This window comes from Papio anubis, chromosome 1 (genome assembly GCF_008728515.1).
Source record: "Papio anubis isolate 15944 chromosome 1, Panubis1.0, whole genome shotgun sequence".
Lineage (NCBI taxonomy): Eukaryota > Metazoa > Chordata > Mammalia > Primates > Cercopithecidae > Papio > Papio anubis.
Window position 1 is genome coordinate 51,572,389 of NC_044976.1, and position 14,768 is coordinate 51,587,156.

The following is a 14,768-nucleotide window of genomic DNA, read 5'->3' on the forward strand; positions in this document are numbered from 1 at the left end:
TCCCTGCAGCCTGTGGCTATGTCTGTGCGTGCTTCCTGCCAGGTGCTGGGCTGGTGCCAGGTGGAGGGGGCAGGATACAAGCCCCTCAGCGCCCCGGCCAGACCAGCAGGCATCAGTGGAAAGTTCAGTTCTTGGGGCCCGCAGAGTAGCTGCACAGGCAGGCATCCCGGGAGAAGAGGGCATAGTCCCTGGTGATGGGGCCTGGAGGTGTGTGCAGATGGCCCACTTGGGAATAGTAGGTGAGGCCTGAACCAGCACACACGGCCTATGAGCTCACTGTGCATTCCCAGAGGTGGAGCATCCAAGCAAAGGACCTCCTGGGCTTTGGGCCTGTTAAGGGCTCACCTGGAGGGTCACGGGTCACCTTCACTGAGGGGGCGTTACCAGTGGGTTCTGTCCCTTAGAGGAGAGCAGGGGACTGGAGGCAGGCCTGGGAGCTGGAGCAGGGCTGACGTGGGGGCCCAGGTCTCTGCAGACCTTACCAGGAAAGAGCTAACAGATGCACCCAGTGTGCTCCCCACCCCAGGGGGCGGGCAGAGCTGGGAATGGGAGAGGAAGCCACTGGGAGGTGGTACCCAGCTCTGAGCTAAGAAGAACCTCTGATGGGCAGAGCTGCCCCACGGTGGATTGAGATGCCCGGGAAGTGGTGACCTCCCTGCTGCTGGAGGTGTGTGAGGATGCGCCTACCAAGTCCACTAAAGAGCAGACTCCTGCCTTGTGCTGGGACAGACTCGATTGCTCAAGGAGTCTCAGAGATGTGACACCGAGAAGGGGCTGGTAAGCCTGTCCGCATGAAGGTGGAATGACTCATTGTATGACATCTGACCTCTCCCAGGTGAGGAGGCCTCAGTGAAGGAAGGATGCTCTCATGGAGGCCTACAGCCCCCAGCCCTGCAGTGGGAGGAGGTGTCCTGGGGTCATGCTCTTCCCAGACTCCTCAGACTCCGCCCCTGGGAGGAGGGCGGAAGGAGTTCAGGAGTGGGGCGCTGGGAGCAGGTGCCCTCCTGACGCTAGTGAACTGGGGGAGGCGTGTCCCCTCCCTGGGCCTCAGTGTCTTCATGGGCATCATGGTGCAAGCCCCTCCAGACCCAGGAGCTGTATCTTCTCCCCAGGGTGTATCTGGAACAGGCTGTGTGGCCAGGGCCCTTCTGCATGCCCTGCAGGCCTCCTGGAGGCAGCCTGGGGTGGGAGAATGAGGGAGACCATCTGGAAATGTCCCTGGGCACGCCCCTCTCTAAAGCAAAGCATTCACCACAAGGAGCCAGACTGGGAAGGAAATGTGTTTCTTCTTTGGGGACCGATCTCAAGGCCCTGCCTGCAGAGCAGAGTCTAGACCACGGCAGAGAGGTCTGTCCACACTGGACAACACCCAGCTGCCTGTGGTTATTGGGACAGGCTCCTGGGTAGGCTAGCTTGTACTCTGTCTTCTGCATGTGACAGCTCAGACAGGACTGTCCTTACTGCAGCCACCAGGACAGGCTCCTCTGCACTCTGGCTGCCCACACACTGGCAGCCTGGACAGACCTGTCTATACTCCAGTTACATGGACAAGCCTGTTAGATTCTGGCCACCTGCATAGGCCTGTCCATATCCTGGCTGCCCAGACAGGCCCGTCTGCACTCTGGCTGCCTGTATTAGCCCAGTAGCTAATATATTTGCTGGCTAGCATAAGGTGTTGAAGCCCACAAGAAGTTTTAAAAAACAAAATAACTTTATTTAGTCAACACTGAATTTGCAAACACAGAAAGGAATAGAAAACCTGACTCCACTTGGATGCACAGGCCTTTGGGGAGTTCTGACACCAGGGCTCCATCGGCAGGTCCACCAGAGCATCCTGGCTGCACCTCCCTCCCGGAGTCCTGGTTTGCCTACCTATCCCGTGGGAGGTTGACTTGGATGTGTCACGGGGGCCTTTGAACTCTAGTAAAGACATCTATCTCCACATCCAAGGAGCTTTGCAAGAGACACGTGGTAGGACAGGAGACTGGACGCACTGTGGCCTGGGGAAGGCAGTGGGGCTCAGCCCTGGGCTGCTCCCCTTGGGGATAGCTATGTGGCTGAGGCCACCTGTTATGGGGTGAGGCCTGGGTCTGGACACAGCTACAGGCTGCCCTGTCCTCCAAGAGGAGAGGTGGGGCTTGAAAGATTTGAGTTAGTGTCTTGACCTTAACGTGAGACCTTGGACAAGTGTTTTCAGCTCTCAGGGCCTCAGCTCTGTCATCCAGAAAGTGGGGCCGGATAACCCCTGCCAGCTGCCCTCACCGGGCTCACACGGGGGAAACTGTCACAGCGGGGCCTCGGGAATGCCGGGCCCATCACTCCCCGGTTGGGGCTCCCCCATGCGGCCTTTCCCTTCTCTGAGATCCATTTTCTGTCAAGCGGGGTGAATTCCAGCCTCTCAAGGGTGAGAAGAATGTGTGATCCTGGCCACTGCCGGCTGCTCAGGAGGATTGGAGAGTTGAGTTCCTGCCTCAGGACTCTGCCCCTGGAGGCCTCGCCTGCCCCTGCAGCTCCGCACGCTCAGACATTGGTCTCCAGCTCACTGATCTGGATGGTGCAGTGGTCCAGACTCACAGTGGGCGGCTCCTCGTCCTGCTCCACTTGAACGGGGACGTGGTGGGGGCAGGTGGGGCCCAGGGTGAGCTCGGAGGCCTCCGCCACACTCTTCACACAGCCATTCTGCTGGGCTGCCACAATCTCCTGGAGGCTCACTGGCTTGGTCTCGCAGGGCAGCAGTTTCTGGTGAAGGGAAACAGGCCTTGGTAGCGGCAGGAGGGAACAAGGTTAGACACTAGGGAGGACTGAGGGCCAGTGGGGCAGAATGAGCTCAGGGCTAGGAACCACAAGATGGATTTTCCTGCAGACATGCTGTGTGACCTTGGCAGGTCACGGCCTCCCTGGGCTCCTGTTCCCAAGCTGTCCTGCCTCCCACTAGAGCTGCCTTAGTAGAGGAGGGGACTTAATCCACAGGGTCCAGCTGGGGAATCAGTGGCTCCCCTGCCTGACCTCAGCTTCTTCCCCATGATGCGGGGACAGCCTTCTCCATTTGCCTGTAGAAGGAGCCTGAAGCCCACACAGCCTGCACAAACCTACCAATGCTCACATCGTGGCTAAACTGGACAGACCATCCCTACACTAGAGTGTAAGTTCCATGAGAGCAGGGAATTTTATCATACTTTGTTCCACTGTTCCTCCTGTGTCTGTATCAGCGCCAGCCACAGCGGGTGCTCAATACATAGATGTTAGAGGAATTAGTCACCCTGTAACAGATGAGGAGACCGAGGCCCAGAGGCATGGAGGGAGGGATTGGCTGGAGGCTGCCCAGCTGGTTGGTGGAAGATCTGGTGCCCTGCCCACCCCACCTGGCTCCACCCTCCTGGCAGCCTCTGGACCTCACTGTGCTCACCTCAGTGCCTGTGTCCCGAGCAAAATCCTTCCGACATATGTGGGCCATGATCCCCGCTGCCAGCGCATCACCCAGCACGTTAATCATGGTGCGGAAACGGTCCCTGGTGAGCCAAGGTGGGGGATGAGTGGTGGGCACTTGAAGGGGAGCTGGAAGAGGGCAGTGCTCAACCCACCACAGCACAGCACAGCCGGTGACCAGCTGTCGTGCAGAGCCTGCAGCCAGATGGCTTCCTGGCTCCTCCCAAGCCCACCCTTTGGCATCATTGAAGCAATTTCTTGGCATGTGGCTGTGGGTTCAGCAGGTCCCCATGCTTAGAAGTGTCAGGCTTGGTTTAATCCTCTGCTGTTTCTGTCTCGAAATTCTTTTTAAGTTTTTTTGCTGTTTGTTTTTTGAGACAGAGTCTTACTCTGTCACTCAGGCCGGAGTGCAGTGGCGCCATCTCGGCTCACTGAAACCTCCATCTCCCGGGTTCAGGCAATTCTTTTGCCTCAGCCACCCGAGTAGCTGGGATTACAGACACATGTCACCACTCCCAGATAATATTTTTTTCTAATTTTTAGTAGAGATGGGGATCTTGCTATGTTGCCCAGGCTGGTCTTGAATTCCTGGGCTCAAGGAATCCTCCTGCCTTGGCCTCTCAAAGTGCTGGGACATATAGGCGTGAGTCATCATACCTGGCCTTTACAGTTTTTGAACTGGGTTCCACATTTTCATTTTTGAACACTGGACTCCGCAAACTATGCAGCCAGGTCTGTGCTGATGAGTAGCACACTCCCATGGTGCCAAGCAGGGCAGTCCCCAGCCTTCTACCCTGGGGAAGGGACTCAGCCCCTCACCCTGATCCCTGCTGACCCTGAAGTCAGCCTCTCCCAAAGCGCTAGAGCTGGAGATAAAGTCCACTCACAGAGCCCAGTCAACGGCAATGATGAGGGTGATGTCATCGGTGGGCAGTCCCACGGAGGTGAGCACGATGACCATGGTGACGAGGCCGGCCTGGGGGATGCCGGCTGCCCCAATGCTGGCTGCAGTGGCTGTGATACTGCAGGGGGTGGGAAGGGGAAGAGGAGCAGCAGGAGGGGCGGGGTGCATTGTCAGGGTCTGGCTCCAAGGAAGAGGTTGAGTGTCAGGGCTTCTGGGACAGCCATTTGGGGTGGGGGGTGGGTAGGAATGCCACGCCAGGAAGCTCCCAGGGACAAGTCCCTCCTCACAGTCCTGCAGCCCCATGGACCCCCATTCCTGGCCTCAGGAGAACCCCTGGGGAATGTGCGAACACCTGTGTCTGGAGCTGTGTCTCTGTGGGTTCCAGGAAGCTATATTGCTATGGAGCTGCCCAGGGACTCATTGACCACCACGTGGCTCTGCCTGCCTCCCTCTGGGGCCTGGCCTCCAGGGTCAGACCTGTGTGCTTGGCTGGCCTGTGAGGCCTCCGTCAGCCTCAGCCCCACCCCAGCTCCCCTTCCTCGGCTCCTGCCGCACCGGCTTCCTCTCCGAGGTCCTGAATCCTGTCCCTGGCCTCTGCTTGCCCTGTGCCCACCAGCAACGCCCTCCCTCCCAGCCTGTCCTCCAGGCTCGGAGCTCCCAGCCCTGGCCCTCTGCCTGCCATGCCCCGAGCCCAGGTTTGCTTGTCTCAGAGACCCCTCAGGCCTCGGAGCCTGGGAATCCTCAAGGCCTCCAGCCCCCGCCCCATCCACACAGGTGCGGTGTCAGGGTGCACCTGATGGTGATGATCTGGCCAAAGTCCAGCTCGTAGTTGTTGACCTGGGCGATGAAGATGGCGGCCACGGCCTCATAGAGCGCAGTGCCGTCCATGTTGATGGTGGCACCCACGGGCAGCACGAAGCGCGCGATGCGCCGGTCAATGTGGTTGTTCTCCAGCAGGCACTTGAAGGTGATGGGCAGTGTGGCTGAGCTACGGTTAGAGGGGCCGGTGTCTGCCCAGCACCCTCTTCCAGGATGGCCAGGGCCTCCATTGGGAAGCTCACCCCACCCTAGGCAGCCACCCCGCCAGGAGTGTTTGTGCTCCTGCGGCGCTGCTGCGGAAGGAGGGAAGGACCGCGGGCACTGCAGTGCTCTCACTTGGTTCTTCCTATGAGGGAGGTGTTTGGGTGCATTTTACAGATGAGGAAGCTGACGCCCAGAGGGCGGGGCTGACTCGTGTCACACTGCTGTGCCGAGGGATATGGAAGTCTGAGCAGCAGGGCCCTGGGCCAGGCTGCCTGGGCTTAGATTCCAGCCTCCTGTCAAGTGGCCCTGGCAAGTTCCTGAACCTTGTGCCTTAGCATCTTTGTCCCAAAAAGACCGGGGTCACAGAGCTACTAGGAGGATTAAACGACTACAGGCTTGGACAGGACCTGGCCCGTTGTACCCACTCAGTCAATGGTGACCATGGCTATTATTGTTACTATGTTTGTCATGAGAGTTCCTAGTGGCAGTGCTGGGACTAAAACACAGTCCGGTGTGGCCCCCGAGTCTTCCTCTCTCCTGGGCCTCTGCCTGGAAGGCCGGTTCTACTCGTCAGAGCCTCTCAGGAGCTCCAGACCTGTTGGGCTCGAGGCTGCGGTTCCTGCTGGCAGGAGATGGCCAGGGGGCTGCTGGCTCTGGCAGGCTTGGCCCCTGGCATGGGAACCGGCATGTTTGGGGCTTTGTCCTGCCCCCTGACCCCCTATCCTCAGGAGGGTGTTCCTGGCAATGGCTCCTGGGCTTTTCTTCACTGGGATCTGCTCCTCCTGAGTCCTGCAGGAGGTGTGTCTGCTGCCAAGGGTGGGTGTCATATGACTGCTGCGTACAGAGGCCTGCAGGGCATTTTACAGACGGGGAAGCTGAGGCCCAAGTGAGGGCTGGAGGGAAGAGTGAGGACTTCAGTGCCAGAAAGATGTGGGTTAAGTTCCTGTGACTCCCTTAATGTGGAGCTCAGACACTTGCCATGGGGAGAGCCACCCTGCCTTCACGGCACTAAATGCTCCATGAGGGACCACTTCCTTCCTGCCCCCTCTACCGACGACGTGGTTTGCACAACTCTAAATTCCCGAGGTCTCTGCACTGGGCTGCGGTTTGGGATCCTTGAGGCCAAGTGCTGGCTCACCTGGCCCAGCCTGGCAAGGAGGAGCTCAACCTCCACAGCAAACCCGTGAGCTGGAAGCTGGAATCTCCCCCAGTTCGTGCATGAGGAAAGCAATGCCCAGGCACAGCAAGTGTGTGACAGAGCCATGGCTCAAGTCCCTGAGGTCTAGCAACACTGCCAAGGTTGTGACAGGGCACCCAGCCGGGACATCCCAGCAGCAGTGGACAGGCCGAGCTCCTAGAGCAACGCAGGGCCCGACTGCAGGAGAAGCACCTTGTGGGGCAAAAGCCAGCATTGCTGATGTGATTTCCCACAGAATCCACTGCATTGTCTGTCTGCCCTGGCACGGAAGCTGCCCCCATGGGGACTCAGTGAGCTTGAGGACTGGGGCCGTCGGGGAGGGGGAGGCCTCGACAGAGGCCGAAAGATCCCCCCCCCGACCCCGCGTCGGTCTTGTTACCCTAGCACCAGCCATCCCCGCGTTTGTGAGGTGGGCCACACTGGTGCTTTGGTGGTTCTGTGGCTATGAACAGATAATGACTGGCCAGACGGACAGGACTCAGCCCCTCCCAGCTCCCCACCGTCCTGTCCGTCCCCGGGGCTACCTGGAGGAGGTGGCCAGCGCGATGAGCAGGGCCTGCAGGATGCCGCGGATGAAGACGATGGGGTTCTTCTTGGTGATGAAGAAGTAGAGCAGGGGCAGGATGAAGAGCCCGTGGAGCACCAGCCCGCACACAACGGTGACCGAGTAGAAGCCCAGCTTCTTGCCGACGGCCCTGGGGTCATCCATCTCCAGGATCTTGCCAGCGATGAGGAACACAATGCCGAAGGGGAAATACCTGGGGGCGGGGCAGCCAGGCTCAGGAACCAGGCGGGCAGACACACCCCGGCCCCAGCCCCACATCGCTGCGCCGCCTTCTCCCTGAGCCTCCTTGGGCTCCTGCGAGGACAGAGCGAGACTGTGCCAAGGTGCCCGGCCCAGGCTCAGCATATGGCGTCCTTCATGCCGTTACCTCCACCGCCCCAGCCCCGGACAACCTCTGCCACTCCTTCCCCCGCCCTGCCTTCGGGAGGCCCCCATTTCAGGCCCAACACCACCAGAGCCTACACAGTGCGCCTGCGCAGGCCGACCTCTGCGTTCCCCACTGAGCTCCTGAACTCTGAACTCTGGACCAAGGAATAGCAGCTGGTTCTCACTGCCAGCTTTCCTTTCTGCAGAAGCTGAGCTGGTAAGTCTCCACGTGATGGAGAAACTGAGCCCAGGAGAGCAACAGAGCCAGGCTGAGCATTTAGACCAGGCTGGAAGGGGCAGGGGGCCCAGGGCCGGAGCCAGGCCTGGCTGGGGCTGGGGGACCCATGGAAACACATGTAGCTCTGGAGGCCCCGGCCCGGGGCTGAGCCTGGGCACAGCTTTCTGCTCACTTTAGGGGAGAAGAGGGTGGGGTCATGTCTTCCCTCCATCCACCCAGGGCTGGCGGGGGTGAGGTGGGTAAATGAGGAGGCTTACCACACAGCCACTGCCACAATCTTCATGACCGACTCATTGAGGCACTGGCAGAAGCTGACCAGGGGGGCCCCGCTCTCACCCATGCGGCCCAGCATGATGCCTGCGGGTCACAGACACAAGAGCATGTCACGGATGCCCCATGCGGGGATGCAGGCACACTGTGGTAAAGCAGGGACAGACCCACAGGCCCACATGGGTCTCAGCATGGCTGGCTTCCCAGCAGCCTTGATGCTCCAACACTCCCCCACTCTCCCTCTCTCCCTCTCTCCTCCTCCACTACACCATCGACCCCACAGTGCTCTCACGTCATCCTCCTCTCTCACCTTCCTCCACGAAGCGGCCAATGTTATCTCCTCAAGATAAAAATGCTCCCTGCCAAGCGCACCCCTGGCTTTGCTGTGCACTTAGGCCATGACAAGCTCCCCACTGCCTCACCCAGCTTGATGCCTCAGCCCCACTCCAGTGGGCCCTGCCTGCCCCTCCCTCCTTCTCCTGCCCATCTCACTGTGCCCTGGCACCACTGGCCTTCTTTAAGTTTCTGGGAGGAGGGAGTCCAGCTCTTCACTGCCTCAGGGCCTTTGCACAGGCTGTTTACAATGCCCCAGGCACTGGCTGCCCGCTCTCCAAACAGCTTGGAAGCCATCCCCACTCCCCTTTGCAAATGCCCACTTATTCTTCAGTATCTCACCTCTTAGGGCCTATTACAACATAACTGTCTGGGTTTTTCCCCGCCTCCTCTGCGAGGTTAGCTCAGCGAGAGCAAGAACTGCATCTCCTTAGCTGGAGCATGTTAGATGCACAGTGATCAATGGTGAGTGAGGACTAAAAGCCCTCCCTGATGCTCCTGGTACCTCCCCCGGCATTCCAGGCCTTCCTCCCCAGCTCGCACACACCAGGAAAGGGTGGTGTGGGAACAGCTCCGTGGGGTGATCTCCATCAGGCCAGTCCTGAAACACGGACTGAGTGGCTGCCCTGCCTCCTGGTGAGACCGACGAGGGGAGCAGGGCACCCTGTGCAGCTGCCCTCATGAGGCCCACTGTCATGGTGCTGGGGCTCAGCCAGGGAGGCAGGGTGGGATTCAAACCATGGCCTGTGGGACACCAGAGAAGGGCTCTTTCCCTGTCCTGAGAAGCCTGAGCCACACAGTCCCTGGAGCAGCTACCCTGTGGTAATAGGGTGAGGTGGGGGCCCTGCCAGGGTGGGTAGGAGAGGCTGGAGTTGGAGGTGACCCTGGGCCTACCCCTGTCCACCTGTCTTCCTGCCGCCTGGCTGATGTGGAGCCAGATTCCCCTGCTGGTTCCACCCTCCCCAGGCTCCTGCCCCTCCTCAGGCCGATTTGGATTTTCCCAGGGGCATCCAAGGACTGGCTGCTGGGAGCCAGTGTGCATGGAACCCTGATGTGATGAGGCGGCTCCCTCACGGCAGGGCCAGCGGGACCTTAGCACCAGCCACATCCCAGGGATAGGGTGGGGAAAGGAGGCTGGGTTGAGGGAACCAAAGAAAGCCCTGCTCGGAGCCACTGTACAAGTGTGCTCACTCATACACGTGGGCAGACACTGGTATCTGCACCAACAGGCACAGGCACTGGCACATGTGGGCATTGACAGGCACAGGCACACACAGAAGCAAGTGCACACAGACACAGGCACAGAAAGACCAGGCACACGCTGATGCAGGGACGCAGGGATGCAGCTGCACACAGACGTGAGCACAGGCAGATGTGGGCACACACAGGCATGAGCACACACAGACACAGGTGCACATAGACACAGGCACACATAAACCAGGTGCACGCTGATGGGGGAACACAGGGATGCAGGTGCACACGCACAGACACAGGCACGGACAGGCCAGGCACACGCTGATGCGGGAACACAGAGACACACATGCACACAGACACAGGCACTGGCAGATGTGGGCACATGAAGGCATGAGCACACACAGACTAAGCCACACACTGCTTTGGTACACTCACACACCCCACCTTGGTACACTCACACCACCTTGGTACACTCACACACTCCGCCTCGTTACATTCACATTACCTCGGTGCACTCACACAACCCGCCTTGGTACACTCACCCTGTCTCAGTACACTCACCCTGCCTCAATACACTCAAACACTCTGCCTCAGTACACCCACACATTCCACTTTGGTACACTCACAAAACCCACCTTGGTACACTCACACTGCTCACCTTGGTACACTCACCCACCCCTCCTCTGTACACTCACATCACTTTGGTGCACTCACACACACTCACTCATACTTCATACACCACCTCAGGACACTCACACATGCCACCTCAGTACACTCATCCCACCTCAATACACTCACACACCCTGCCTCATTACACTCACATTGCCCACCACACCTATATAACTTTCTAGTACTCCCCTCACACTGGGCTCTCGGTATCAGCCATTATTTTCAATGCCTGGTGGCACTCTACAGCTGACTGCCCACACTCTCACACAGCCCACCTCGCTACACTCACTCCACCTTGGTACACTCACACAGCATGCCTCGGTAAACTCACACACCCTATCTTGGTACACTCACACATCCTACTGGTACTAAATCTCTAATTTTTTTGTATATTCTATTATTAATTTACACTTTGCACTTTATAGTGCTCTTGCAGAATGCCTCAGTACTCAACACCCTGCTCTGTAGTGGCACCTACAAACCTACCTCGTACACCTTCACTGGCTCTGCCTTTGCCACACACCCACCCCGCCTCTGTACACTCACACCGCTTTGGTACACTCACACACTCCACCTCGTTACACTCACACCACCTTGGGTACACACACACACACTGCCTCAGTACACTCACGCCACCTCGATACACTCATACACCCCACTTTGTTACACTCACATTGCCTCAGTACACTCACACAACTTTCCTTGGTACACTCACACAACCTATCTCGGTTCATGCACACACCACACCTCGGCAGTACATACACACACACCACCTTACTGCGCTCACAATGTCTCAGTACACTCACACCACCTTGGTATGCTCACCCTGCCTCGGTACACTCACACTCCCCATCTCACTACACTCACACACCTCGTCTTGGTACACTCACACCTCCTCTGTTGTACACTCACTTCGTCTTGGTACACTCATACTCCTCTGTATACTGACACACACTGCCTCATTACTCACACACCCCAATTTGGTACACTCACACACCCTGCCTTGGTACACTCCCACAACCCACTTCAATACACTCCTCACACACTCTGCCTCGGTACACTCACACACCCAGCCTTGGTACACTCACACATTTTGCTTTAGTACACTCACACACCCTGCCTTGGTACACTCAGTTTGCCTTGGTACACTCACCATGCCTCAGTACACTCACACACTACATCTCGCTACACTCACACCCTGCCTCTGTACACTCACATGCACTGCCTCAATACACACACACGCCTCACCTTGGTACACTCACATGTCCCGCCTCAGTATACTCACCCCACCTCAGTACATGCACACTGCCTCAGGTCTGACACCCCTGGCCCTCGCACACACACACACACCGGCTTTGTACACTCACAAACGAGCCTGAGAGATCCCACCCGCCTTGCACCACACAATTCTAATTCCTCGGTATTAATTCCCACACTGCCTCAGGACTGGCATACCTGCCTTGCTACACTCACACACTGCCTCTGCACTCCCCAGGCCACCACACTTCATGATCACCCTGCTATACTGACACCTCGCCTGAAATACCTGGCAGCTCACCATTGGTGGGACATCACACTCCACTTCTGGCACCTCAGAGACTGTACACCAAGGAAGACCACCTGCACACTGATCCCTGGGCCTTTTGACGGACGATGATGATCATCTTGAGTACACTCAAACTTCCGCCTGAACACCTAGACACCCTGCCTCTGTACACCGGCATGGCCCACCCCACACTGCACCCCCTGCACACTGCACACCATACTGCCTCAGTACACACCCTGGGTACCACCTGCCAGGCAACCTGTACGCCCCAGGCCACCGGCTAACTGCCTCAGTGACTCACACACATACCGCTCCTGTACTATTACTGTCTTTGGCACACTCCACACAACTCTCTTCTCGGCACAGTCATGGAACCTGGCCTCAGCACACTCCACACACCCCTGCCTCCTCGCACACCACACCCCTCAGTTTCCTTTGTATCTACACCCACTCCTACACTCCACCTCATTACACCTCACATGCCCACCTTCCACACCACCTGATGGCACCACCCGCCCTCACCAGATCACACCCTGCACACCCTGCACTGTTCCCATGACTGCATGACACCCCTGCCACCACCTGCCCTAAACACACCCCTGCCTCAGGCCACCAACTGCACCACACCCTACCACCCCTCCCTCAATGCACTGACACCTCAGCACATCAACTGCCCTACACCTACCACACCTCACCTTGGCATGCAGTCCATGCCACCGCCTTGATACACTCAAGCACACTTCTTATTATACTCCACTTTTGCCTTTGGCACTGGGACACATACCACCTCAGTACACCTTACAACCACTGCCCCTCACTCACACTGCCCCAGTACACTCCACACCACCTTGGTACACCCACACACCTTGCCTCGCTACACTAACACCACCTCGCTACACTCACACACTCCACCTCGGTACACTCCACACACATTGCCTCGCTACACTCAACTGCCTTGGTACACTCACACACACCACCTCGCACACACCTCCCACTCTACACTCACTTTGGTATACCTTTGTCTCTAGTACACATATTAATACTCAAGCATAGTATACTTTGGCCCCACCTCAGTACACTCACATATCCTGCCTCGGTACACTCACACACACCACTTCGGTACACTCAGAAACCACGCCTCTGTACATTCACACACCTCACCACCTCGTTATACTCACACCATCTCAGTACATTCACACACCCCGTCTGAGTACACTCACACACCTTGTCCCGGTACACTCACACTGCCTTGATACACACACATCCTGCCTCGGTACACTCACACACCCCTGCCTTGGTACACTCACATACACCACCTCAGCACACTCCTACACCCCACCTCAGAACACTCATACATCCACACACACCCACACACACCACCTTGTACACTCACACACACTGCCTCAGTATACTCACACAACCCACCTTGGTATACTCACACAACCTGCCTTGCTACACTCACACACACTTCCTGGTATGCCTTACATACCCACCTGGCACGACATACCCACTCTCGGAATTACATACATACCTCTCGGGGCTTGCATAATTTGCCAGCTTACAGTACATCACACTCTCTTGTCTCGGGTACACTCACATCTCACTCGGTACACTCATTCTTGTCTTGGTACACTCACATGTCCCACCTTGGTACACTCACACTCTTTATCTTGGTACACTCACACACCCTGCCTCGGTACCCTCATATGCCCCACCTTGGTACACTCACACAAATGTTCATGGATGCACGGACAGTTACACATGCGCAGTGAACACTCAGTAAGTTAAGTCCAGGGGTCTCCGGTTCTTTTGCTCTGCCAGTAGATGCCCTTTTCTTGTGCTCCTGGCCCTGAGAAAGGCTGCGTTTGGGGACTGCTTGTCAGATGTGCTGAAAGGCACTTTCAGACATTGTCGTTTCACACACTTGGCTCACTGAGGCCCTGGCCCCTCTTCACGCCTGGCATTTTGGCCCAGATGAGAAGAGCTCCATTACCCATTGTCATCCAGCCACCCACCCATCTCCCCACCAGGTCTGCTGAGTGCCTGCTCTGGCCATGGCAGCAGTGGGCTCTGGGGTGGATGGCGAGAAGCCCATCTGCCTGTGCGGGGCTGGTAGTGGCTGTGCAGACAGCAAGCAATGGTATCCTCGCAATCTAGTCTAGTGCTCACGGAATAACCAGGCAGTGTAGCCTGGGGCACTCGGCCTAGTCTGGGGAGGGCTCTCCTGAGGGCATGGCGCTTGTGGGGAGCACCCTGAAGATAACAAACGTGGAGGGGGAGTGGCAAAAGCAGTCAGGCTGAGGGAGGCAGTGGCTGTGAGTGGCGGGGCTGTGCTGAGAGGAGAACATGGGCCAGTCTCACAGGGCTCTTCAGCTGGCACTAGGGGTTCAGTCCCTTTCCAGGGCAATGGGCAGAGCACGATCAGACTTGTGACCTCCTGAATAGGAGACACCAGCAGGGACAGCCCTGAAAGCTTTCTAGGCAGCTTTTACCGGAACCAGGCAAGAGACCACACGGCCTTGACCCAGGCAGTGATGCCGAGTAGAGGGAAACACGTGGCTTGGAGGGGACCTTGGGGGCAGACCTGACAGGATGCAAAAGTGGGGGCCAAGGCAGAGGATGAGGTAGAAAGTCACTCCCGGAGTTTTTGCATGAATGAGGAGGACGGTGAGGTCTTTTCCTTGACAAGAAAACCCAGTGGAGGAGTCGCGGATGGCAGGCAGGACATCTCCACAGGCTTTGTGGGGTCTGAAGCTTGTATAATTTGGGACCCCTCTTTAAGAAAAATAACATAAAATTTAAAAACCAAGGTGCGGGCCTCCAAGTAGCTTGCATAGGCGAGGGACTTGGCATCCCAGAGGAGGGCAGCAAAGGGAAGGGTGTGGCAGGGATGCCAGCTGTGGGCCTAAGAAATGGCCCAGACAGGCCTGAGCGGGAGGTGCCAGGGAGAAGCCTCTGGGGTGGGGTGGGGAGGTGCGGGATTTAAATAAACAGGGCTGATCAATATTTACAGTTTTTCACAGTAAACCTCTCTAG

At 57.5% G+C, this 14,768-nt stretch overlaps 1 protein-coding gene and 1 long non-coding RNA gene across 3 annotated transcripts in view; one reads left to right on the forward strand and one right to left on the reverse strand.

Moving 5' to 3' along the window:
• Positions 1 to 1,689: 1,689 nt before the first annotated feature.
• Positions 1,690 to 14,768, reverse strand: part of SLC1A7 (solute carrier family 1 member 7) — a 53,121-nt gene continuing 40,042 nt past the window's right edge. The window contains exons 5-10 of one of the 2 annotated variants that reach the window (XM_009208761.2): positions 7,978 to 8,077; positions 7,076 to 7,309; positions 5,124 to 5,318; positions 4,314 to 4,448; positions 3,407 to 3,509; positions 1,690 to 2,758 (exon numbers count right to left, since the gene is read on the reverse strand). In XM_009208761.2, the coding sequence (XP_009207025.2) occupies positions 2,540 to 2,758; positions 3,407 to 3,509; positions 4,314 to 4,448; positions 5,124 to 5,318; positions 7,076 to 7,309; positions 7,978 to 8,077 (986 nt within the window). In that variant the 3' untranslated portion in view covers positions 1,690 to 2,539. Of the gene's footprint in view, positions 2,759 to 3,406; positions 3,510 to 4,313; positions 4,449 to 5,123; positions 5,496 to 7,075; positions 7,310 to 7,977; positions 8,078 to 14,768 lie in introns of both variants that reach the window. The other variant, XM_003891900.3, reaches the window with a different exon arrangement.
• Positions 7,301 to 14,541, forward strand: LOC103885240. The gene is made up of 3 exons (XR_004185210.1): positions 7,301 to 7,699; positions 8,727 to 8,788; positions 13,763 to 14,541. It is a non-coding gene; the product is annotated as an uncharacterized LOC103885240 (long non-coding RNA).